We start from the raw sequence: 26,662 nt of genomic DNA, 5'->3' as shown, positions 1-26,662 counted from the left end.
TCAATATTCCATATCAAAAAAGAAAAACAGAGTCCTTTACTATGAACCTGCTTCATAGTAAGGCTCTGGCCCAAACCATCGGTTTGTGTAACCAATCAGAGCGGTTTGAATGTGTTCGCATTCGAGAAGTCGTCGTGAGGAGATCATATCCAGACTCATCGTGGGCGTGGTGTTTGGCCATAGCAATGTGATTGTGTAGCCAGGCAAACCTCTTCTATGGACGCAGTAGGAATTTATATCTGATGTTTAGAATGTTCTCATCAACAGCACAGCATCATGTCACTCCTCCTCATTTACTATCAATTAGCCATGTGCGGAATGTCAGTCACCCATTACCCTATGGCCAATCAGCACAGCTAAATAATGCAACTTTACCACACTTGCTTAAATAACCTATAGGCATAGTATCTACGCTGCAATAGTCTATGTGCCGGGGGACTAGGATCAGTCTGTTATATCTGGTGTCCTAGGTGACTAAGTATGTGTGCTCTCTCCACCCTCTCTTGCATACTGGTGCAATAATCAACGTGCTCTCGGCTCACCATTGGGAATACATATTTCGATGCATTTAAATGACGGTTTACTCTTGTTCCGTCACGTCTTACAGCAAACGTTTCAACGCCGACCCTCCACCTCCAGCAGCTGAAGGTCCGTCATCGGAACCTTTTTCTCCCAGTGGGATGGTTTCGATGCCAGCTGCCCCGCATAGTGCTACCTGCATACTAGAATCTGGCTCCGATGATCAATGACGAAGTCATTCCCCAAACTATTTTAATAAAATGTTAATACTTGCATCTTGTCTCTGTTGTTCATTCAGTTTAGCCTGCCCTCGACTGAACTGAGTATAGTGACTAGGGTTGGGAAATATTACGATAGTATCGTCTATCGACGATGTTTGACGCCCATTGTCGATGGTGAAGACAATGTGATGTGACAGACGATGGCTTAGCCTATTTGAACATGACTGGCACCACGTAGTAGCCTAAAGAATGGAGTGGGGCAGCAGACGGCAGGGCAGCATACAAGTGACATTCCAAGTAATCTGCCTATTCCTATTTGCTATAGCGCATTTCAATAAATAGCCTATTAAATAAGCCTACAGAACGCAAGAGGCATGTAGGCTAGAAAGACCAGATAATTCCACCAAAGCAGCGCAAAATGTCCAGTCATAAAATATTGTTTCTCGCCTTCTGTCAGATATATGGGCCTTAAAATAGCCTAAACCTTTACATTTTTATAACTGACACTCCCTAACTATATTGTGTCCAGCGGTAAAAAAAAATAAAAAATAAAAAAGCTATATTTCCTTGTCTCTCCAATCAATATGAATATGACTTTGGGCTTTGATCGTTTTATGCATGCTTTCTCTACCGATCAAACAATTAGAATAATTAACAGTTCCATCTCAAAAGTACATTGAACAGCTCAAAAACATAAGGAAGCCAGGGGACTAATAATGAGTAAGGACAAACAATATCAATAGCCTATAGACAAATATAATGACAAGTTTAAGAATATTAAAAAATAAATATTCTGTGCGATGAGTAAGAATCCCTCCAATAACCTATCCTCCTACCATAAAAGCTTTAAGACAAAATAAAGTTACGAACAGAAGTCTATTTTCAAATGTCCTATTTTTAATATTATTACCTTTAACTAGGCAAGTCAGTTAAGAACAAATTCCTATTAACAATGACGGCCTAGGAACAGTGGGTTAACTGCCTTGTTCAGGGGCAGAATGACAGATTCTTAACTTGTCAGCTCGTGGATTCGATCTAGCAACCTTTTTGTCCCACCTGGACAAAACGAACCCCTACGTGAGAAAGCTATTAATTGACTACAGCTCAGCGTTCAACACCATAGTACCCTCAAAGCTCATCACTAAGCTAAGGATCCTGGGACTAAACACCTCAAAATGCAACTGGATCCTGGACTTCCTGATGGGCCACCCCCAGGTGGTGAGAGTAAGTAGCAACACATCTGCCACGCTGATCCTCAACACTGGAGCCCCTCAGGGGTGCGTGCTCGGTCCCCTCCTGTACTCCCTGTTCACCCACGACTGCATGGCCAGGCACGACTCCAACACCATCATTAAGTTTGCAGACGACAACAGTGGTAGGCCTGATCACCGACAACGACGAGACAGCCTATAGGGAGGTCAGAGACCTGGCCAGGTGGTGCCAGAATAACAACCTATCCCTCAACGTAATCAAGACAGAGGAGATGATTGTGGACTACAGGAAAAGGCGGACCGAGCACGCCCCCATTTTCATCGACGGGGCTGTAGTGGAGCAGGTTGAGAGCTTCAAGTTCCTTGGTGTCCACATCACCAACAAACTAGAACGGTCTAAACACATCAAGACAGTCGTGAAAAGGGCACCACAAAACCAATTCCCCCTCAGGAGACTGAAAAGATTTGGCTTGGGTCTTCAGATCCTCAAAAGGTTCTACAGCTGCAACATCGAGAGCATCCTGAATGGTTGCATCACTGCCTGGTACGGCAACTGTACGGCAACTGCTGCATTTTACAATTTTTCTTTACTTATCTATTTACCTAAAACATATTTTTTTACTTAAAAATGTAACTGTTGGTTAGGGCTTGTAAGTAAGCATTTCACTGTAAAGTCTACACTTGTTGTATTCGGTGCACGTGACAAATAAACTTTGATTTGAATACAAAGTGTTATGTTTGGGGGCAAATCCAACACATCACTGAGTACCACTCTTCATAATTTCAAGCCACGTGGTGGCTGCATCATGTTATGGGTATTAGGGAGTTTTTTTAGGATAAAAATAGAATAGAGCTAAGCACACGCAAAAATCCTAGAGGGAAAGCAAACTAAAGCAGGTTTTCAACAGAGACTGGGAGGCCAATTCACCTTTCAGCAGGACAATAACCTAAAAAAAACAAGGCCAAATATACACTGGAGTTGCTTACCAAGTCGACATTGAATGGTCCCGAGTGACCTAGTTACAGTTGACTTAAAAATCGTCTTGAAAATCTATGGCAAGACTTGAAAATGGCTGTCTAGCAATGATCAACAACCACGGAGGTTTTTTATTTTAATAACCCTTATTTTACCAGGAAAGTTGACTGAGAACACATTCTCATTTACAGCCATGGCCTGGGGAAAAGTTACAGGGGAGAGGAGGGGGGATGATTAGGTGGACATGATGGTATGATGGCCAGGACACCGTGGTTAACATCCCTACTCTTACGATAAGTGCCATGGGATCTTTAGTGATCAGAGTCAGGACACCCGTTTAATGTCCAATCCGAAAGACGTCACCCTACACAGGGCAATGTCCCCAATCACTGCCCTGCGGCATTGGGGTATTCTTTTTAGACCAGAGGAAAGGGTGCCTCCTACTGGCCCACCACTTCCAGCAGCATCTGGTCTCCCATCCAGGGACTGACTAGGAGCAACCCTGCTTAGCTTCAGAAGCAAGCCAGTAGTGGGATGCAGGGTAGTATGCTGCTTGAATAATTTTTATTTAAGAATAACGTGCAAATATTGTACAATCCAGGAGTGCAAAGCTCTTAGAGACTTACACAGAAAGACTCTCAGCTGTAATTGCTGCCAAAGGTGATTCTAACATGTATTGACTCAGGGGTTTGAATACTTATCTAATGAAGAGTTTTATTTTTCATACATTTTTTACAAATGTTATAATTTCTCTTCCACTTTGACTGAGTATTTTGTGTAGATCGTTGACAAAAATGTATTCATTTTAATCCCACTTTGTAACAAAATGTTTTTGAAAAGTCAAAAGGTGTGAATAATTTCTGAAGGCTTAAACCTGCTATTTCTGGGGAGCCAAGCACTGACAAAGACTACCATAGGTGTATAAGACCAAGGTCACATTCATGATTAATGGAAGAGAAACGTACAGTACTCTCAACATTGACAGTGAGATATACTTTAACCTAAAACCCTGGGGACGGTTGCACCAGCTGGGCATAAAAAAGTTGGTCTTACATGCTTGGTCGGGCGTTGCGCTTCCGACTTTGGGATCAGAATTTACATCTATTGCACCAACCAAAAATAAGACTAGTCATAGCTAAGTCCGGCGTAAGCAATGCGCGTTCATGAGATTTGATGCTTCATAATGATGGTTGCTAGGCAGCGCCCGTTACTAGGGTGTTACCATTCTTACCATACAAACTTCGCGAGGAATGTTCCATCACTTTGCAAAGCCCAGCACTACGCATGCACGTTTTCTTAACCACAACTGGATGGATCAATCAATAATTACTGTGGAAATGAAATGACCAAAATATTGGAATAAAGTACGCAAATGCAATTGAAGTAATTTATCATATTGTTGCTTAATGAAACTCTTAGTTATCCAATCGTTTTAAATACTTTCAAATCAAACTATTTGTCACGAGCCGAATACAACAAGTGTATACAACCTTACCGTGAAACGCTTACTTCCAAGCCCTTAACAAACAGTGCTGTTGGAAGAAAGAGTTAAAATATTTACCAAATAAACTAAAGTAAAAAATTTGAAAAAATAACAATAAAATAACAAGGCTATATCCAGGGGGTACCGGTAGAGTCAATGTGCGGGGGTACAGGTTAGTCCAGCTAGGGGTGAAGTAACTATGCATAGATAATAAACAGCGAGTAGCAGCAGTGTACAAAACAAATGGGGGTGTTCAATGTAAATAGTCCGGTGGCCATTTGATGTTCAGCAAGTGTTCAGCAGTCTTATGAATTGGGAGTAGAAGCTGTTGAGGAGCCTTTTGGACCTAGACTTGGTGCTCCGGTAGCGCTTGCCGTGCGGTAGCAGAGAAAACAGTCTATGACATGGGTGACTGGAATCTTTGACAATTTTTTGGACTTTCCTCTGACACTGCCTATTATATAGGTCCTGGATAGCAGGAAGCTTGGCCCCAGTGATGTACTGGGCAATTCGCACTACCCTCTGTAGCGCCTTATGGTCAGATGCCTTGCAGTTGCCATACCAGGCAGTGATGCAACCAGTCAGGATGCTCTCGATGGTGCAGCTGTAAAACCTTTTGAGAACTTGAGGATCTGGGGACCCATGACTCATTTTCAGTCTCCTGAGGGGGGAAAGGTGTTGTCGTGCCCTCTTAACGACTGTCTTGATGTGTTTGGACCATAATAATTTGTTGGTGATGTGGACATCAAGAAACTTGAAACACTCGACCCGCTCCACTACAACCCAGTCGATGTTAAATGGGGGCCTGTTCGTCCCGCCTTTTTCTGTAGTCTACGATCAGCTCCTGGAAGTCCAGGATCCAGTTTCAGAAGGAGGTGTTTAGTCCCAGGGTCCTTAGCTTACTGATGAGCTTTGTGCGCACTATGGTTTTGAACGCTCAGCTGTAGTCAATGAGCAGCATTGTCACATAGGTGTTCCCTTTGTCCAGGTGGCAAAGGGCAGTGTGGAGTGCGATTAAGATTGCATCATCTGTGGATCTGTTGGGGCGATAAACAAATTGGAGTGGGTCTAGGGCAGGGTTTGAAAATGTCAGTGAAGACACTTGCCAGTTAGTCCGCGCATGCTTTGAGTACATGTTCTGGTAATCCATCTGGCCCAGAGGCTTTGTAAATATAAAGGTCTTGCTCACATCAGCTACCGAGAGCATTATCACACAGTCATCCAGAACAGCTGGTGCTCTCATGCATGCTTCAGTGATGCTTGCCTCGAAGGGAGCATTTAGCTTGTCTGGTAGGCTCGCGTCACTGGGCAGCTCGTGTCTGGGATTCCCTTTGTAGTACATAATAGTTTTCAAGCCCTGACACATCCGTGGAGTGTCAGAGCCGGTGTAGTAGGATTCTTAATCCTGTATTGACGCTTTGCTTGTTTGATGGTTTTTCTGAGTGCATTGCAGGATTTCTTATAAGTGTCCGGATTAGTGTCCCGCTCCTTGAAAGCGGCAGCTCTAGCCTTTAGCTCGATGCGGATGTTGCCTGTACTCCATGGCTTCTGGTACGATCACTGAGGGGACGACGTCGTCGATGCACTTAGATGAAGCCGATGACTGAGGTGGTATACTCCTCAATGCCATTGGATGAATTCCGGAACATATTCCAGTCTGTGCTAGGAAACCAGTCCTGTAGCGTAGCATCCACGTCATCTGACCACTTCTGTATTGACGGAGTCACTGGTACTCCTGGTTTAGTTTTTGCTTGTAAGCAGGAATCAGGAGGATAGAATTATGGTAAGACTTGCCAAATGAGGGCGGGGTAGAGCTTGTATGCATCTCTGTGTGTGGAGTAAAGGTGGTCTAGAGTTTTTTTCCCCCCTCTGGTTCCTCTGATTTGTTTGCCTGCATTAAAGTCCACGGCCACTAGGAGCACCGCTTCTGGATGAGCATTGTCTTGTTTGCTTATGGCCTTATACAGTTGGTTGAGTGCGGTCTTAGTGCCAGCATCGGTTTGTGGTGGTAAATAGATGGCTACGAATAATATAGATGAGAACTCTTGGTAGATAGTGTGGTCTACAGCTTATCATAAGGTACTCGAGACTTCTTTAATATTAAACATCGCGCACCAGCTGTTATTGACAAGTAGACCCACCCCCACCCCTTGTCTTACCAGACGTAGCTTCTCTGTCCTGCCGGTGCATGGAAAATCCCGCCATCTCCATTTTCTCTGCGCCGACTCAGTGAAACATAAGATATTACAGTTTTTAATGTCCCGTCGGTAGGATAATCTTGATCGTAGGTCATCAATTTTATTTTCCAATGATTGCACGTTGGCCAATAGAAAGGATAGTAGTACGGGTTTACTCACTCGCCTACGAATTCTCAGAAGGCAGCCCGACCCCCGACCCCTTTTCTTCACACAAAATCACAGGGATTTGGGCCTGTTCATGAGAAAGCAGTATATCCTTCGCATCGGACTCGTTAAAGGAAAAAGCTTCTACCAGTTTGAGGTGAGTAATCGCTGTTCTGATGTCCAGAAGCTCTTTTCGGTCATAAGAGACGGTAGCAGCAACATTATGTACAAAATAAGTTACAAACAATGCAAAAAACTAACAAAATGGCACAGTTGGTAAGGAGCACATAAAACAGCCATCCTCTCCGGCGCCATTTAACTAAAGCAATAGCCGTGTGTGGTCAACTATAATTTCAGCACCGCTATGATTGGGACAGCGTTATAGCGCTGCTTTGAAACAAGCCTGGGGACTCGTCTAGTTCGTTCGTCTAACAGTGTTATCAGAACATTTTGCAAGAATGTTATAGCCTACACTAGCGTATAAGGCAGGGGTGTCAAACTCATTCCATGGAGGGCCTAGTGTCTGCAGGTTTTTGGTTTTTCCTTTCAATGAAGCCCTAGACAACAGGTTGTGGGGAGTTCCTTACTAATTAGTGACCATAATTCACCAATCAAGTACAAGGGAGGAGCGAAAACCTGCAGACACTCGGCCCTCCGTGGAATGAGTTTGACACCTGTGGTATAAGGTGTGATAATTTCTCTCGTCATTCACATAGTAGCCCCGACTAAAAGCCCTTGTCTTTTAATCAAAGTAATTTTGATTCACCGAATCTCTGTCTGGTTATTTGATCTCTGGCTGGGCAAATAAGTGGAGGCAGCTCCTGATCAGAGACATTCGGCATGCTATAATGTAGCATAAATCAAGTGTATTATTATTTTGCTAATGACTCGTACTTAGGCAACTCAAAAAGCCCACGGAGTTTGTGAAATATGAACACGAGAGTTGCATCCTTTCGAAAATATAGATTGCTATTATTTTCTGTGCATATCATGATGAAGATTCCAATTTAACACCACACGCCTGCTCCCTACTAGGTGTAGAATCTACGCCTAGGCGTAGCTTGTATTAAGGTTTACGCCCAGGTGGTGCAACAGGTATAATTTTTAGGTCCAGCGTAGAGCACATTTTACATTGGACATAGATGTACAACCCACTTACAATCACATGGTGCAACCGGCCCCTGGTTTTGCAAGCACATAACCTACTGAGCCATGGAACACTGAAGCATGGAACATTGTGAATTTTGAGATGCAGACTTACCACTCTCCTGACAGTCATCGTCCAGGCCATCGTACAGGCCGGAGATGGTCGTCACGGCTGTGTACACACAGTAGAGGTCAGAGCTCAGCCTGTCTGCCATGCTCTCCTCGTAGCTGTGACACCAGCGCAGCTGGCCCACCATCTGGCCAATCAAATGTTTGCAGATCCCCGGCAGGGTGGAATCTAATGAGCTGGGGTGCAGCGAGGGCGGTTTGGCCACACCCATCAGACCTGGAACAGAGACAGACAAGTTGGCCAAAATAATTATGTGAAATATGAAGGAAACTCCACGTGGACTACGAGAGCTAGAACTGTAGGCCTACAGTGGCTTGCGAAAGTATTCAACCCCCTTGGCATTTTTCCTATTTTGTTGCCTTACAACCTGGAATTAAAATCGATATTTGGAGGTTTGTATCATTTGATTTACACAACACACATACCACTTTGAAGATGCAAAATATGTTTTATTGTGAAACAAACAAGAAATAAGACAAAAAAAACGGAAAACTTGAGCGTGCATAACTATTCACTCCCCCAAAGTCAATACTTTGTAGAGCCACCTTTTGCAGCAATTACAGCTGCAAGTCTCTTGGATGTCTCTAAAAGCTTGGCACATCTAGCCACTGCGATTTTTGCCCATTCTTCAAGGCAAAACTGCTCCAGCTCCTTCAAGTTGGATGGGTTCCGCTGGTGTACAGCAGTCTTTAAGTCATACCACAGATTCTCAATTGGATTGAGGTCTGGGCTTTGACAAGGCCATTCCAAGACATTTAAATGTTTCCCCTTAAACCACTCGAGTGTTGCTTTAGCAGTATGCTTAGGGTCATTGTCCTGCTGGAAGGTGAATCTCCAACCCAGTCTCAAATCTCTGGAAGACATGAATTTCCCTGTATTTTGCGCCATCCATCATTCCTTCAAATCTGACCTGTTTCCCAGTCCCTCACGATGAAAAACATCCCCACAGCATGATGCTGCCACCACCATACTTCACGGTGAGGATGGTGTTCTCAGGGTGATGAGAGGTGTTGGGTTTGCCCCAGACATAGTGTTTTCCTTGATGGCCAAAAAGCTCAATTTAAGTCTCATCTGACCAGAGTACCTTCTTCCATTTGTTTGGGGAGCCTCCCACATGCCTTTTGGCGAACACCAAACGTGTTTGCTTATTGTTTTCTTTAAGCAAAAGCTTTTTTCTGGACACTCTTCTGTAAAGCCCAGCTCTGTGGAATGTACGGCTTAAAGTGGTTCTATGGACAGATACTCCGATCTCCGCTGTGGAGCTTTGCAGCTCCTTCAGGGTTATCTTTGGTCTCTTTGTTGCCTCTAATTAATGCCCCCCTTGCCTGGACCGTGAGTTTTGGTGGGCGGCCCTCTCTTGGCAGGTTTGTTGTGGTGCCATATTCTTTCAAAAATACATTTAGCATGGATTTAATGGTGCTCAGTGGAATGTTCAAAGTTTCAGATATTTTTTATAACCCAACCCTAATCTGTACTTCTCCACAACTTTGTCCCTGACCTGTTTGGAGAAGTCCTTGATCTTCATGGTGCCCCTTGCTTGCTGGTAGCCCTTGCTTAGTGGTGTTGCAGACTGGGGCCTTTCAGAACAGGTGTATATATACTGAGATCATGTGACACTTAAATAAAGTCCACCTGTGTGCAATTTAACTAATTATGTGACTTCTGAAGGTAATTGGTTGGACCAGATTTTATTTAGGGGCTTCATAGCAAAGGGTGAATACATATGCACGCACCACTTTTCCGTTTATTATATTTTAGAATTTTTAGTTATTTTTTTCATTTCACCAATTTGGACTATTTTGTGTATTTCAATTTCATAAAATCCATTTAAATTGCAGGTAGTAATGCAACAAAATAGGAAAAACGCCAAGGGGGATGAAAACTTTTGCACTGTATTTTTTTTACACCTAATGTTATACCATTCTTTAATTTCTATATGCAGTAGCCTGGCAAAGAAACTAAAAGTTCTTCAGTGTCTTACACACGCACACACGCACACACACACACACAGGACCGCACAACACAACACACATACCAGAGGACTGTGAGGTGTTACTGTTAAGGCTTTGAATAGGGTGCACTCGGATTTCGTAGAGACGCCCTGAAATCCTCCTGCTCTTCAACAGGCTTCTGCTCCTATAATGATGGGGAACAAACAACAAAAAACACACATTACTAACGTGTCTTGGAATGGATCACAACAGTCTAAAACAGCATTGCCTCATCAACCTCATCAACAATGTGAAAGCAAATTCATGTCTGATATGTAGCTGGTGCGCGGTGCCTTTCATTCACCTATCCTATGTTATCATATCAGTGCAGATGAAGGAGAGGAGACAGGAGCAGAGGAGAAAAGAGGCCATTTCCAATAATTGAGAGCCAAACATTGTCGGCAGAATGTGAGTGTTCTCTCAGGCAGCGTCCCGATTTCCCACACTTGTACACTCCCGTCATTGGTGAACTCCCTCCATCTAAGGCTTACAGAAAATCCAAAGCTTTTCAAATCCATGACGGGGAGTGAACACGTCGGGAAAAGCAGGGCTACAGGAGACAGAGACACACACAGCCAGACCGACAGAGATAAACAGGGCACTAGCTGTGGCTGCTAGTGGGTTCAGGGTAGACTCCAGACGATTCAGGTGAGAGTGAGTAGCGAGAGAGACCGAGATGGTTTCCATGTTTCCTTTGGCCTCCTCTCCTTCACCACAGGCACCACCAGGCCCATAAACATAGCCAACAAGAAAAATAGCGTGGTGAAAAAAGTTGCCATGAGGAGGAAAATTTGGGAAATGTTTCTGTGTGGTTATTTCACACTGAGGTGAAGAGAAATGACACATTGACTTCCAGGATGTGCCAAGTACTAAATCAACAGAGTGGAAATATCAATACGAGCGCCGTAGAAGAAAAAGAAATACCCAACATGTTCCATATGTTCAACGAATGATAGTTTTCTATGTTCACTCTCAAGTGAGCTCAAAAACACAGTTTTCCACATTCATCATATTCAACTTAGTTCTGACACATTTTTGCATGTGTTTGAGTTCAATTGAGGAGGATAGAGAGAATGAAGAGTAGAGACTAGGTTTGTGTCCCAAAATGGCACCCTATTCTGTACACAGTGCACTATTGTTGACCAGGCCCTATGGGGTCTAAATGCAGTCTAAATCGACCAGCCCCATAGGGCCTGGTCAACAGTAGTGTACTACAGTGGGGAGTATTTGACACACTGCCGATTTTGCAGGTTTTCCTACTTACAAAGCATGTAGAGGTCTGTAATTTTTATCATAGGTACAATTCAACTGTGAGAGACGGAAGCTAAAACAAAAATCCAGAAAACCACATTGTATGATTTTTAAGTAATTAATTTGCATTTTATTGCATGCCATAAGTATTTGATCGCCTACCAACCAGTAAGAATTCCGGCTTTCACAGACCTGTTAGTTTTTCTTTAAGAAGCCCTCCTGTTCTCCACTCATTACCTGTATTAACTGCACCTGTTTGAACTCGTTACCTGTATAAAAGACACCTGTCCACACACTCAATCAAACAGACTCCAACCTCTCCACAATGGCCAAGACCAGAGAGCTGTGTAAGGACATCAGGGTTAAATTGTAGACTTGCACAAGGCTGGGATGGGCTACAGGACAATAGGCAAGCGGCTTGGTGAGAAGGCAACAACTGTTGGCGCAAATATTAGAAAATGGAAGAAGTTCAAGATGACGGTCAATCACCCTCGGTCTGGGGCTCCATGCAAGATCTCACCTCGTGGGGCATCAATGATCATGAGGAAGGTGAGGGATCAGCCCAGAACTACACGGCAGGACCTGGTCAATGACCTGAAGAGAGCTGGAACCACAGTCTCAAAGAAAACCATTAGTAACACACTACGCCGTCATGGATTAAAATCCTGCAGCGCACGCAAGGTCCCCCTGCTCAAGCCAGCGCATGTCCAGGCCCGTCTGAAGTTTGCCAATGACCATCTGGATGATCCAGAGGAGGAATGGGAGAAGGTCATGTGGTCTGACTAGACCAAAAATAGAGATTTTTGGTCTAAACTCCACTTGCCGTGTTTGGAGGGAGAAGGATGAGTACAACCCCAATAACACCATCCCAACCGTGAGGCATGGAGGTGGAAACATCATTATTTGGGGATGCTTTTCTGCATAGGGGACAGGACGACTGCACCGTATTGAGGGGAGGATGGATGGGGCCATGTATCGCGAGATCTTGGCCAACAACCTCCTTCCCTCAGTAAGAGCATTGAAGATGGGTCGTGGCTGGGTCTTCCAGCATGACAACGACCCAAAACACACAGCCAGGGCAACTAAGGAGTGGCTCCGTAAGAAGCATCTCAAGGTCCTGGAGTGGCCTAGCCAGTCTCCAGACCTGAACCCAATGGAGGGAGCTAAAAGTCCGTATTGCCCAGCGACAGCTGGTGTGTGCAGTGTTGCATTGTGTGCAAACCTGGTCAAGAACTACAGGAAACGTAGGATCTCTGTAATTGCAAGCAAAGGTTTCTGTACCAAATATTAAGTTCTGCTTTTCTGATGTATCAAATACTTATGTCATGCAATAAAATGCAAATTAATTACTTAAAAATCATACAATGTCATTTTCTGGATTTTTGTTTTAGATTCCGTCTCTCACCGTTGAAGTGTACCTATGATAAAAATTACAGACCTCTACATGCTTTGTAAGTAGGAAAACCTGCAAAATCAGCAGTGTATCAAATACTTGTTCTCCCCACTGTATATAGAGAATAGGGTGCCATTTGGGATGCACTTTAGAAATTACCTTCTGCGTGAGAAGGCGGAGGCGGTTGAGGAAGCCGATATATCTTGCTCCCACTCATCATTGGGGTCATAAAACACATCGTCATCTTTACAGGCGCTGCTGTCCCCCTGGGGAAGGAGAATAAATGACTGCTCAGTTTAACCCCAGTCTCATTTATTCAGCTTAAATGAGAAATTACAGGAACGGAGGATGCCCCTCATGCGTAAACAAGCGTTTGGTAAATTAGGTGTGCATCGGGCAAAATCCACAAAGGACGGACTGACTGTTCCACTGGTTGAGTGCGAGACAGACAGGGTGGGAGAATGCAGTCTAAATCGACCTGATCGTGGTATGATAACTACCAACTAGATTAACCAGAGAGCATCCACATTTCAACAAAAAAATGCACCAAACACAGCTCTTTAAATTCAGATGGACAACATATGCATTAGTAGCAAGGGATAACTCAAACGTTACTGACCTGGTCGAGTTCCCTCATGGCGGCCAGGTTGCTCTGGAATTTCTCCAGAGTCCAGAAGGTGGAGATGCCCAGTTTGGTGTTCTGCACCTGGACCTGCAGCTCTCCCTTTCCCCCTCTGCCCTCCTTCCCAGACCCCTCGTGTCTAAAAACAAAATGAAGATTGAGATTAATCTAAAAAGGAAGAGAAAGTGATGACAAGGGATGATATATAATGCAGGGCTTTCTTACGAAAGAGACCTTGGACTCAATGAGATCCCACCCTGCCCAAATAAAAGGTGAAATAAATGAAACAAAACAAGTGGGAGATCCTTTCCTGATAAGATGGATCTACAGTAAGATCTCAATATGCAGCAAAACAAAAGGACTATTTCATATCAAATGGAATCTAAAGATTTTTATTCTCTCCACTCGTACCTGCTGAAAACAGTGTTCTTCATGAGTTTGCCACTGATCTTGTTGGCTTCCTCGATCATCAGAGACAACTTCATGGCGTCCCACTGTGGAGGGACTTTAGACAACAGACCACAGAGCATTAGTGTCTTTTCTAGGGACAAAACGAAAGCAAACAGAACCAAACTGGGAGGGATGAAACTCTCGTTTCCTTTGCAAAAAGTTTTTCTACAGTTTGCTATGGTGTGGACTAATGAATACAGGCCAGGTCATCAGAACTGTAACTAGCTACAACACGAGAACCATGCTGTGACGTAATGGAAACGACACTTATCTTTACAACACAGCGCTAGCTATTAGTTAAACCTTTCCTATTACTGTATTTACATTAGTGTCCGATCTCATCTCTGATTCATACACTTCACACCTGTTTTGTAATCATTTGTGCACATTGTTGCAACAAAAATTTAAGTTTTTCCATTGTTCAGGTAGTCCATCCTAGTTTCGGTCCGTTTCCTCATGAATACAACTCAGAAGATGAAAATTCCCAACAATGGTTTACCGTTTTTCAGAGTCTGGCTTCCTTTCTGCGCCACTTTCCTTTGCATCTCCTCAAGATCTTTGCCGATCTTCCTCTTCTCTGCCTCGAGGGCCTCCACCACCTTGGCCTGTCGGACACCGTGATCGGCCATGGCCTGCCGTGTGGCCTGGGCCTCCATGTGGAGGCGGAGACGTGTCTTGTGCGTGTCCACTTCCTGCTCCAGCTCCACCTTGGCAAACTGCAGTTCCTCCATCTTGGAGACCACCCGCTGCTGGTCCATCTCTTGACACCGCTTCCTTTCGCTCTCCTCCTCCTGGGGGAAGGAAAGCACCATTGTCAATGAGTAAAAGGTCTTAAAAGGCCCAATGCAGTCGTTTTTATATATCAAATAATTTCTGTGTAACAATTAAGTACATTAGTGTAATAGATTTCCATGAAAAAAGAGGGCAAAAATAGCTTTTTAGCAAAAAACTATTTCTCAAGCAAGAATTTTGCTAGGGCTGTCTGGGAGTCGTCTGAGTGTGGAAAACTGAAAACTAGCTGTTATTCGTTGAAAAAGTTCATGGTGATGTCACAACAGAAAGCTGAAACCTGTGCAGATTGTATTTTCAAACAGCATAAAAGGATTATAGAAGGATCCAGACACTTTTTTAAAAACTTTTCTATGCAGAAAAAACCCTGCCGAGGTATCCCTATGACTACAAAATGTTACACCGAGTGACTACGCCGAATAAGTAGCCAACACTTAAAAATGTGCTGCGTCTGATTTAGCTGGTCATTGGTCAATTCAGTAGCCCTGACATTACACCGTTACACCAAATCACTCACTTTATAAAAGACAGTGAAGACACCATGGTACTTTACATAAGGTCTTATGTGAACATGAAGGCAGTGGCCGAGATTTGTCAGCGTTATCATTCACACATTAGTCCTACATGTCCGTAAAGCCATGGTTGGCGTACCAGTTCTCTCTCCAGGGCTTTGATCCTGTTCTCATACTGAGTCTTCTGGTCCGACAGCTCCTTCTGGGCCATCTCTTTGGCCACCTGGATCCCCTGCATCATCTCCTCTTTGGCCTTCAGCCTGGCCTCCTCGATCTCCTCTTCCAGTCTAGATCGAAACAAAATGGCCGCCTAGTTGCATTAACAAGTTTTCGAACAAGTGCAGTATTGCGTCATCTAAAAATATTTTCACCCAGTACCCATGGGACTTTCAGTTATTCACATTGACGTGTGACAGGAATCCTATCGCAATCGTTTCTGAATCTTGTGGTCGACTCACTGTGCTCTTTGGGCGGCGAGCAGCTCATTTTTGGCAAACTCAAAGTCCTTATGGCCATCGCCGTCGCCTGTCCAGCATGACACGCGTTTCCCAGACTGCACCTCTGCCGGGTGGTTGAAGCGGAAGTAATGGTCCCCGCCCAGGATCACCCTGTCACCCTAGAAACCACAGAGATATATAAAATAAAATAAACGTGAGTGATTCATGATTGAGCTCACAGTCAGGTTTCTAATATTGTGCCTTGTGCTTTTTATTATTCATTGTGTGTGTGTGTACACAATACGTACATGATGCAGGACAGTGGTCTCAGATACCAGGTTCCCGTTGACAAAGGTCTTGGCGTTTTCCATGGGGATGATGCTGATTTCACCATTCACATTGGAAATGACACTGGAAAGGCACAGTTTAGTCAATTCTAGCCATAACGCAACTGAAACCATACAAGAATGACAACAAAAGGACACTGGAATAGAGGTGTTTCCTATTAAATAACCTGGAGAAGAAAAAAAACATCTACGGACAGATGGAAGGACCGACAGGTCAAGAACGACGACAAAATGACACTGGAATAAAGTTGTTTCATGTCAAACAAACATTAAAATATAAGCAAGTGACAGACAGGACTCATTAGTAGGCTAAACGAGGCTGTGTGTAACTCTGTTGTTATTGTCGCAGTGCTTTGCTTTATCTTGGCCAGGTTGCAGTTGTAAATGAGAACTTGTTCTCAACTGGCCTACCTGGTTAAATAAAAGGTGAAATAAAAAGTATTTAATATTTCACTGGTCATCCCCAAAGCCAAAACTCCCTTTGGCCGACTTTCCTTCCAGCCTATCCAACTACCTACCTCATCCCCATATTTGTTTTTCTGCTCTTTTGCACATCAGTATTTCTACTTGCACATCCTCATCTGCACATCTATCACTCCAGTTTAAATTGCTAAATTGTAATTACTTCGCCACTATTGGCCTATTTATTGCCTTACCTCCTTACTTCATTTGCACACACTGTATACAGATTTTTCTATTGTGTTATTGACTATGTTTGTTTATCCCATGTGTAACTCTGTGTTGTTGTTTTTGTCGCACTGCTTTGCTTTATCTTGGCCAGGTCGCAGTTGTAAATGAGAACTTGTTCTCAACTGGCTTACCTGGTTAAATAAAGGCGATATATATATATTTTTTTAAATGGTGCTTCCCCTTTTTAAAAGACGCTACTTAAAAACCAAAGAAGAGGTGGGTCAGTTCTCCTCACCAGTGGTGGTCTGCGATAAGGGCCCCAGACAGCTGGATGTCGTGGGTGGACTCTGACTTGTGCTGGCCGACCTTGGTCTGTCCCTCCTTAATCATGTATAACAGCATCTCCGACAGCTGCGGGTCCTCGTTCAGGTTTACCAGGTTGGGCAGCCGGTTGTCCACCTTAAACGTGATGCCTGCTTTCTGAGAGGGAGACAGGGAGAGGGAAGCAGACAAATATAGGAAGGCATTGACTTTGGAAAAATGTACAACTAATATTTTTTCGATAGACAATTTTTTAAATAAAACGTGTTAAAGATATTTTAAGGATATTTCTTGCTGAAACCCTCATATTAAACACCAATGGTATTCACTAAGTTGGTTTATATCTAGGATAACAGCCTTTTCATTATTATTTGATTACTTTACATGCGATAAGGCCACAGAGGGCCAGACATAATTACAGACACCTGTGATAATCTGAAGTACACAAAAAAGCCACAAGAAGTCATCTGCTGAAATAAAAACATGAAAGTTAGCAAAATTCTGGTACTTTACTGTTAACTTAAAAAGTTTTGAGTAATATACCCTCCCTTTGCAACCCTAGTAATGAAGCTAAAGGTCCTTTTCCACTTATAACCAACTAAAACTAACCTGTAATTCTTTGGTTTCCTCACGTTTGCGTTTCTCTGCCTGCTCCAGCTTTTCTCTCCACGCTCTGACAAGAGGTAAAGGAATCCGATTAAAGTAACAAACCAAGACTAAAACAGTTGTTCGGACCCATTTTAATAATTTGCTACCTAGATCACAGACCCTCTCTGGTACTAGTGCCTAAGGTGTGTGGAGGTTGTATGGTGGTCACCTGTGGGCCTCGGCCATCTCCCTCTCCTGCTGGGTTAGCTGGCTCTTCAGAGCTAAGATCTCCTGCTGGAAGAGGTTAATTTTCTCCGGCTCGATGCCCTGAGAGCTCATTTGAGCAGCCCGCAGCTTCTCCACCTCAGCTTTCAGCTCTAGTAAACAAAGATGCACACGACATAGTTTGTTAAATTGCCACTAAAACAGAAAAGTGAGGAGCCATTTTGCATGAGCTTTTGTTCATAACAACCACATGTACGATGTCAAAAGACAACGTATTCTTGCAACCTACCCTTTAATACACATACTATGGTGATAAAGCACAGAAGGTAGATGGACTCAAAATCTCTGCACCGTTTCCCCTTCCCTGGTCAAATAAAGTATTTGCAAATGTGGCGCAGCAATCTCCTTTCAATAATACCTGCATGACAATTGACTTAGCCCCCGTGTAAAAGTGACAGTGTATAAATATGTCCCGAAGGCAAGGTTAGAGCCGGACTACCTAATTCAATCTGGTGATGAATAGATAGGAAAAAGGGAGCGAGAAAGACAGAGAGATGGGCGGTGGCGTGGCGAGGGAGAGCGAGGCTGACCTCTTATGAGCTTGGCGTTGGTGTCCTCGTTGACCTTGGCCACGTTGATGATCATGCGGGCCTGCTTGGCGTACCGCAGCGTGCTCAGGCTCTCCTCCACGTTGCTGCCCGCCGGGCTCAGGGTGGCGATCATGGCCGTCTTGGAGTTTCCACCCAGGCTCTCCTTCAGCAGCCTGGACACACGGACGACATTCAGTTTACCCCTCGACAAAACTACTTACTTCACAAACTTCTGACTTTACCAACCTCTCGCAATTTCATAAGGATATCTTGTACAGGTACTGGCATTGCCAGCAACACAAACCATTATCTTTTCCCCACATAGTTTATCAATGTTAAATAGTACCAATGTATTCTATTGAGGAGTGTAAATCTCAATATCTCCTCATTCTCATTAGTTTCAAAAGCTTGATGAAATATGTTTGTAGTTTACAATACTGTGGTGTGGCAAGGTAGGGGGTCGATTCCATTTCAAATCTCTCAAACTTGATTATAATGGAATTTATCCCATCCAAATTGTTTGTATAACAAGCATTCAACTCTTGAAGTTTCTCTTACCATGTGAGCACAGAGTCCCTGTAGGGGGTGAAGACCTTCCTCTTGGTCTGGGCCTGCTCTGACAAGGCAGAGATCACCTTCCCCAGGGTCAGCAGCGACTTGTTGATGCTGGCACCCTCCTGGGATACAGGAGAATAGGATACAGTTAGGCTGGATGGGTTTGATAGAGAGAACAGATTGGCTCCAATTTGACTGGTTTTGAACTTTGCAAAAAATAAATGACAAATAGTGGGAAATGTCTTTCCGAGGAAATTCACTTCCTAATATATGATAGGCTATATTTTACACTCCGACATTGACTGGAAATAAATATTGATAACACATTTATTTGTCTATACCTGCAAATCGTCTCTCGTTGCGCCTATGGCCCATGTGCGTCTCAATTAAATAGCCTGAAGGCTATATGCATAGGCGGAAAAGCACAACCTAGTTGTACAGTCGTGGCCAAAAGTTGAGATTGACACAAATATTAATTTCCACAAAGTTTGCTGCTTCAGTGTCTTTAGATATTTGTCAGATGTTACTATGGAATATTGAAGTATAATTACAAGCATTTCATAAGTGTCAAAGGCTTTTATTGACAATTACATGAAGTTGATGCAAAGAGTCAATATTTGCAGTGTTGACACTTCTTTTTCAAGACCTCTGCAATCCGCCCTGACATGCTGTCAATTAACGTCTGGGCCACATCCTGACTGATGGCAGCCCATTCTTGCATCAATGCTTGGAGTTTGTCAGAATTTGTGGGGTTTTGTTTGTCCACCCGCCTCTTGAGGATTGACCACAAGTTCTCAATGGGATTAAGGTCTGGGGAGTTTCCTGGCCATGGACCCAAAATATTGATGTTTTGTTCTCTGAGCCACTTAGTTATCACTTTTGCCTTATGGCAAGGTGCTCCATCATCCTGGAAAAGGCATTGTTCGCCACCAAACTGTTCCTGGATGGTTGGGAGAAGTTGGTCTCGGAGGATGTGTTGGTACCATTCTTTATTCATGGCTGTGTTCTTTGGCAAAATTGTGAGTGAGCCCACTCCCTTGGCTGAGAAGCAACCCCACACATGAATGGTCTCAGGATGCTTTACTGTTTGCATGACACAGGACTGATGGTAGCGCTCACCTTGTCTTCTCCGGACAAGCTTTTTTCCGGATGCCCCAAACAATCGGAAAGGGGATTCATCAAAATAAATGACTTTACCCCAGTCCTCAGCAGTCCAATCCCTGTACCTTTTGCAGAATATCAGTCTGCCCCTGATGTTTTTCCTGGAGAAAAGTGGCTTCTTTGCTGCCCTTCTTGACACCAGGCCATCCTCCAAAAGTCTTCGCCTCACTGTGCGTGCAGATGCACTCACACCTGCCTGCTGCCATTCCTGAGCAAGCTCTGTACTGGTGGTGCCCCGATCCCGCAGCTGAATCAACTTTAGGAGACAGTCCTGGCGCTTGCTGGACTTTCTTGGGCGCCCTGAAGCCTTCTTCACAACATTTGAACCGCTCTCCTTGAAGTTCTTGGTGATGCGATACATGGTTGATTTAGGTGCAATCTTACTGGCAGCAATATCCTTGCCTGTGAAGCCCTTTTTGTGCAAAGCAATGATGACGGCACGTGTTTCCTTGCAGGTAACCACGGTTGACAGAGGAAGAACAATGATTCCAAGCACCACCCACCTTTTGAAGGTTCCAGTCTGTTATTCGAACTCAATCAGCATGACAGAGTGATCTCCAGGCTTGTCCTCGTCAACACACACCTGTGTTAACAAGAGAATCACTGACATGATGTCAGCTGGGCCTTTTGTGGCAGGGCTGAAATGCAGTGGAAATGTTTTGGGGGGATTCAGCTCATTTGCATGGCAAAGAGGGACTTCGCAATTAATTGCAATTCATCTGATTACTCTTCATAACATTCTGGAGTATATGCAAATTGCCATCATACAAACTGAGGCAGCAGACTTTGTGAAAATGTATATTTGTGTCATTCTCAAAACTTTTGGCCACAGTTGTATATTCAAGGAAATTAACTTCCTAAATATATGATAGCTAGGCTATAATTAGGCTCCGACATTGACTGGAAATAAATATTTATAACATTTATTTTACTGTGTGCAAATCGTCCCGCTCATAAAAGTAAATCAAAAAGTATATCGAGTCAAGTGCAAATGTCCGCTCTCCTATTCTATTTCGCCCAAACCTTGCTCTTTCAAACCACGTCTAGCCTATTGGCTGATATATTAGGTTGTTTATATTCCGCTATAAAATAGGCCACATGGGAATCTCTAGTATTTTAACCTATTTCTCAGGTTATTGTGGCATTTTGATCTTGCATAGAGTGGCAAAATTGCTGGGCCTGGTGCTGCAAAGCGAGCTGCATCACATAGGCTACACCTAAAATAACATTGCTGGACTGCCGTCGGGTTCAGGACCAGTTCTTGCAGGAGCGGGTGGGAGTCGGACAAGAAGTCAGCGAGAGCGGGATGAAGAAATCAAGTCCAACTACCAGTGCTTACCCTGAGGCGGTCTCCGCTGGTCTGGGCTGAGGAGCAGCGTTCGCTGCCGGCCAAGTCCACCAGGTTGATCCTGCTGGTGATCCTGTGGTCATGTTCTTCCCCTTCCACAAACTCAGTCTACACAGACAAAGGGAGAACAGTCACACACGCACGAAACATACAAGTAACTGACAAAATAATGGAAACCCTTGAGTAAATGACAGATACAAAGTAGGTGTTAATTGAGCAATTAACATCCCATCATGCTTAGGATCATATATAAAAATGCTGGGCAGGCCATTATTTTAGGTACCATGGTTAAGGTCCCATAGGATGACAATGCTTCCATCCACAGGGCAAGAACAGTCACTGAATGGTTTGATGAGCATGAAAAGTATGTAAACCATATGCCATGGAAGTCTCAGTCACCAGATCTCAACCCAATTGCACACTTATGGGAGTCTCTGGAGCGGCGCCTGAGTGTTTTCCACCTCCAAAGACAAAACATCAAATGATGGAATTTCTTGTGGAAGAATGGTGTCGTATCCTTCCAATAGAGTTCCAGATACTTGTAGAATCTATGCCAAGGTGCATAGAAGCTGTTTTGGATTGTGGTTGCCTTATTAAGACCCTTTATGTCGGTGTTTCCTATATTTTGGCAGTTAGCTGTATGTGTGTATTCAAACAGAAAAGAAGAAGCGCGACACACAAATAAAACAAATGTGCATAAAAACAGAAACACGAAGAACCACAAACACAAAGGACACAAGACAGACCCAGATCATCATCAGAAGAAACAAATAATTGGTCATCAGTGTGTGGATAATATGCGTTTTAGATGCACAAAGTAACGCTAACAGCACACACACACAAACAAAGAGACAGGGCGGGGAGGTTCACCTTGGTCTGGGTCATAACCAGAGTAAATACAGAGTGGGATCGGGAGCTCTTGTCGTTCATCCCCGTGGCTGCAGTGGCTCGCTGCTTGTTCCCAAGCTCCAGCCAACCCTGGTAAGAGTGTGTATTCACCACACATTTACTGAGCAGTGTTCAAAAGTGGTAAGAAGAGCTCGCTACATATCATGGACGGGTTCAGCAGGACACGTTTTTGGAACGTTCAGATAGAAATATGCCATGTAGACAGACATGCCTTTCTGTCATGTAGAGTAAGGGATCACGTCAGCTCTATTAAATGGCATTTATTGTAGTTTTTTAACCCCTTATTTCTCCCCAATTTCGTGATGTCCAATTGGTAGTTAAAGTCATGTCTCATCGCTGCAACTCCTGTACGGACTCGGGAGAGGCGAAGGTCGAGAGCAGTGTGTCCTCCGAAACACAAACGAACACAAGGCTCACTTAACCCGGAAGCCAGCCGCACCAATGTGTCGAAAGGAAACACTGCACCCCTGGCGACAGTGTCAGCATGCACTGCGCCCGGCCCGCCACAGGAGTCGCTAGTGCGCGATGGGACATGGACATCCCTGCCGGCCAAACCCTCCCCTAGCCCGGACGACGCTGGGCCAATTGTGTGCCGCCCCGGCTGCGACAGAGCCTGGACTCGAACCCAGTGCCTTAAACCACTGCGCCACTCGGGAGGCCATTAATGGCATTTCTATCCGCAACGTTCAACAATGTTTGGCAACTGAACGTGGCCCAGTGTTAAGAAATTGTGTCTGCAAAGCAACTTACCTGAATGTCCGCATAGGAGCTCACCACGTTCCTGTGAGCAAACATATAGTCAGTGAGTGAATCCATCAGACTAGCAATCCATCATTACATTTAACAAGGTAAAAATGGAAAAAGAGTAAGTTTGCTCACGTTGTCAGCTCAGCAACGTAAGGCCCGTTGACTGGATGTTCCCTCACCCTTAACTACAAAAACAGAGCATTTGGTCATTACTAAGCTCATTGATGTAAAATGGCATTGAGAAACAACACAGATCATAGGGCCACTCAATAGAAATGGCAAGATTGAAAAGTCATGTCTCAATTCATATCGGTTGTCTTTAGGGAGTTTGTCCTACTCACAGGCCACCTCTTTTGGTTTTGTTCATCCCTGGCAATGAGCAGGTCATGGATTTTCTCATTGTACACCTCAAAGTAGCTCATCTCCAGATGACATGTCACCTGTAATACATCAGCCACATGAAAATGCATTGCATGATAACTGAACAGAGTCAACAATATGTGCAACTTGGTAGGAATATTATCTGAATTAATAGCTAATAGGGTACCTCCGGATTATCAACCACAGACAGCCTAGAGAAGAGCTCCTCGCAGAATCTTGGTGTTACACCTGCCTCTTCCCCAACACCCATCATACTGCAGGAGTGTAACAGAAGAACATATAGTCCAATTGAACATATGGATGCAACCACAGTTTACTAGGCTTGCTTCACAAAGGAACATTACATTAGACCAGGGTTTCCTAATCTTAGCCCTGGGTGCACGTTTTGGTTTTTGCCCTAGCACTACACGGCTGATTCAAATAACAAACTCATCTTCAAGCTTAGATTTTTTTTGATTCAGCTGTGTAGTGCTAGGGCAGAAACCAAAACATGCGCCCAGGTGGGGGCCCAGGACCGAATTTGGGAAACCTTGCATTAGACCAATACATTATACGATTTGAGTGTTTCTTAAAGTTGTGAGAGTGAGTCTTACGTGTAAGACTTCCCAGATCCAGTTTGGCCATATGCAAACAGACAGGTGTTGAAGCCCTCAAAGGCCCTCTCCAGAAGTGGCTTTGCTAGTTTTTCATACACTGTCTGCTGGCTGGCAAAGCCGGGGTCGCTTTTGTCGACGGAACAGAAGGAGAAGTCATGGGTGAAGGAGTAGCTCTGCTTGGTGTCTGGATGTTGGACAAGAGTCTCCTGGTTATCCATGAAGATCACCTGCAATGCTTTCTCAGTCTTTTCCCTGAATATGAATGAAAGGCAGATATTTCATTGTCATTATTAACATCACTGTTTATGGATAACTGTAGAAACAAATTAGTAGAATACAAGTTCACAGACAGCAATATTTATGTCAAACAATAGAGATGTAGTTAGAGCTGGCTGAACGCAATTTCAATGAACAATTAATCACAAGCAGATGCTACATATTTATACCTGGTGTTGAATGGCCTCATTCTGACCGCAACTGTCACGGCACTGTTCTCCATTTTCAGGGTATCCTGTCCGTGCTTTAGCATCGCACTGGGTGGGAGCAAAAGCTCGGTGGAGAAGGTAGGCGCAGGAGTCGAGGACCTAGCCATGGTCAGGTCACTATGGATTGAATACTTTCTCACCTGCCCTGGCAAGTTGGAGGCCACGTTCGCTCTTTGACTACTGAGCAGAAACTTGTTAGTATGGGGAGATGCAACAGGCTTCGCAGCTTCCACAGTCACCTGTGCGTGCGTCTTCGGCCTCTCTAGGCCTACCGTTTTTACTGACACCACTTTTGGGATCTCTTTGCCAGCCAACCTCTCAAAGGCATCCTTCTTTGCTGTGATTTTCTCGAATGGAGTCTTTTTTGTGGGTGTTGAAAAAGTTCTGGTATGATCCTCTGTTTTTTTCACATCTACTTTACCCGGGGCTGCTGGCTGTTTTGGTGCAAATAGTTTGACTCCTTTAGCTGGAGTGTTTAAAAGATGAACAGCTTCTCTTGATTTACTTCTAGATGAGCTGTCCCTCAGACTGAATGACCGCAATACAACTGCACTAACAGGCGTTCGAGGGTTTGATTCAGAGAGAACTTTGGAATGATGAGAGTCGGTACCGCTGACCCAGTGTTGTCTCGAGCTCTCTGTTGCTTTGCTGGTGTCATTACTTGCGCTTTTGTCAATTGAACCTGTCCTGGTTCTGCGTTGCAACGTGAGTCTTTTCTCGGGTACCGGTGTCGTATTCTGAGTGATTTCCATTGTATTTTCACTCATCACTTTGTCGCCGTTCGTACCCGTTTTCCTCTGTAGACGCCCTCGACCCGGGGTGCCATTCCTCTGACCTCCGGTTTTTGACAGCGCAGAGTTCAAATAGGTCGTGTTTATCTCCTTGGTTTTATCCAATGTCAATAATTTCGTATCGTCCCCTTTGATCATTCCTCGCGCAGCTTTTTGGTCTTTCGTGTCAGGAACCATTGATGTCAAGACATTGTCATAAAAAGCGGTGTGCTTCTTCAATGGTATCGAATATAAAGACATGGCTGAGTTTATTTAAAAAATAATAATAAATATATTAAAATCTTTCGTCAATTCCAAAAGAAAAATGTTACCAACGTTATCTGTAGACAAATCAATGAAAGTGCACATCGTCCCCTGCAAAAAGTTTAAAGTTAACGTTAGTTGTATTAAGAAATTGATAATTCAGACATGAGCTGGCTAGACAACAATGCATACGGTTGTATTTGGTCGTTCAGTTGGTGTACGACGTTAGCTTAGCTAGCTAAGTTAGCCAACTAACGTTAGCTAACTGTCCAGAACACATTGCAAAGCTGAAAATGATAATCTGATCAGTTTACTTATTAAACGTGAAACGTTAATATAATTCGGACATTCACAATTATATTTGCCAGCTACTTCTCAAAACAGAAGAATTTAACAATTTCTTCAGAGTTTGTTTACCATTTCAGTGGTTGACATCTCTTCCACGTCTGCCCCGCGTCGATTTCAAACTCCAATCAGTGGTGTGCTATTGGCTAGACACAATTTACGTCACCGTCCACAGCAGAACAAAATAAAATAAATGCAGAGCCTGTGTTTGAAAGGTAGATGGCAGTATTTCCACGCTTGAGACGAGATCCAACATCTAAACAAAATGCACAACTACACTACGTGACCAAAAGTATGTTCACACCTGCTTGTCGAACATCTCATTCCAAAATCATGTGCATTAATATGGAGTTGGTCCCCACCACTCTTCTGGGAATGCTTTCCACTAAAAGTTGTAACATTGCTGCAGGGACTTGCTTCCATTCAGCCACAAGAGCATGCGGAAGGTCGGGCACTGATGTTGGGCGATTAGGCCTGCCTCTCAGTCAGCATTCCAATTCATCCCAAATGTGTTCAATGGGGTTGAGGTCAGGGCTCTGTGCAGGCCAGTCAAGTTTTTCCACACCGATCTCGACAAACCATTTCTGCATGGACCTCACTTTGTGCACAGGGGCATTGTCATGCTGAAACAGGAAAGGGCTCTCTCCAAACTGTTGCCACAAAGTTGGAAGCACAGAATTGTATAGAATTTCATTGTATGATGTTGCGTTGACACTTCCCTTCACTGGAACTAAGGAGCCTGAACCATGAAAAACAGCCCCAGACCACTATTAATCCTCCACCAAACTTTACAGTTGGCACTATGCATTGGGGCAGGTAGCTTTTTCCTGGCCAAACCCAGATTAGTCCATCGGACTGCCAGAAGGTGAAACGTGATTCATCACTCCAGAGAACGCGTTTACACTGCTACAGAGTCCAACGGTGGCG

General features: G+C 44.0%; 1 protein-coding gene across 1 annotated transcript in view; it reads right to left on the bottom strand.

The window, feature by feature from the left end:
• The window catches only part of LOC129811095 (kinesin-like protein KIF14), a 45,929-nt gene extending 19,410 nt beyond the window's left edge, over nucleotides 1–26,519 (bottom strand). The window contains exons 1-23 of the mRNA XM_055862262.1: nucleotides 25,808–26,519; nucleotides 24,318–25,501; nucleotides 23,869–24,123; nucleotides 23,442–23,529; nucleotides 23,236–23,334; nucleotides 23,027–23,079; nucleotides 22,898–22,928; nucleotides 22,109–22,216; nucleotides 21,230–21,346; nucleotides 18,733–18,851; nucleotides 18,175–18,347; nucleotides 17,589–17,736; nucleotides 17,381–17,444; nucleotides 16,746–16,930; nucleotides 15,782–15,884; nucleotides 15,495–15,652; nucleotides 15,176–15,323; nucleotides 14,235–14,526; nucleotides 13,697–13,790; nucleotides 13,283–13,424; nucleotides 12,823–12,929; nucleotides 10,064–10,164; nucleotides 8,014–8,244 (exon numbers count right to left, since the gene is read on the bottom strand). Coding sequence (XP_055718237.1) covers nucleotides 8,014–8,244; nucleotides 10,064–10,164; nucleotides 12,823–12,929; nucleotides 13,283–13,424; nucleotides 13,697–13,790; nucleotides 14,235–14,526; nucleotides 15,176–15,323; nucleotides 15,495–15,652; nucleotides 15,782–15,884; nucleotides 16,746–16,930; nucleotides 17,381–17,444; nucleotides 17,589–17,736; nucleotides 18,175–18,347; nucleotides 18,733–18,851; nucleotides 21,230–21,346; nucleotides 22,109–22,216; nucleotides 22,898–22,928; nucleotides 23,027–23,079; nucleotides 23,236–23,334; nucleotides 23,442–23,529; nucleotides 23,869–24,123; nucleotides 24,318–25,387 — 3,886 coding nt within the window. The 5' untranslated portion in view covers nucleotides 25,388–25,501; nucleotides 25,808–26,519. The remainder of the gene's footprint in view (nucleotides 1–8,013; nucleotides 8,245–10,063; nucleotides 10,165–12,822; nucleotides 12,930–13,282; nucleotides 13,425–13,696; nucleotides 13,791–14,234; nucleotides 14,527–15,175; nucleotides 15,324–15,494; nucleotides 15,653–15,781; nucleotides 15,885–16,745; nucleotides 16,931–17,380; nucleotides 17,445–17,588; nucleotides 17,737–18,174; nucleotides 18,348–18,732; nucleotides 18,852–21,229; nucleotides 21,347–22,108; nucleotides 22,217–22,897; nucleotides 22,929–23,026; nucleotides 23,080–23,235; nucleotides 23,335–23,441; nucleotides 23,530–23,868; nucleotides 24,124–24,317; nucleotides 25,502–25,807) is intronic.
• Nucleotides 26,520–26,662: the final 143 nt, after the last annotated feature.

The sequence above is a fragment of the Salvelinus fontinalis genome, chromosome 14 (genome assembly GCF_029448725.1).
Source record: "Salvelinus fontinalis isolate EN_2023a chromosome 14, ASM2944872v1, whole genome shotgun sequence".
Classification (NCBI taxonomy): domain Eukaryota; kingdom Metazoa; phylum Chordata; class Actinopteri; order Salmoniformes; family Salmonidae; genus Salvelinus; species Salvelinus fontinalis.
The sequence above is the reverse complement of the archived record's forward strand: the minus strand, read 5'-3'. Positions and strand labels throughout refer to the sequence as shown.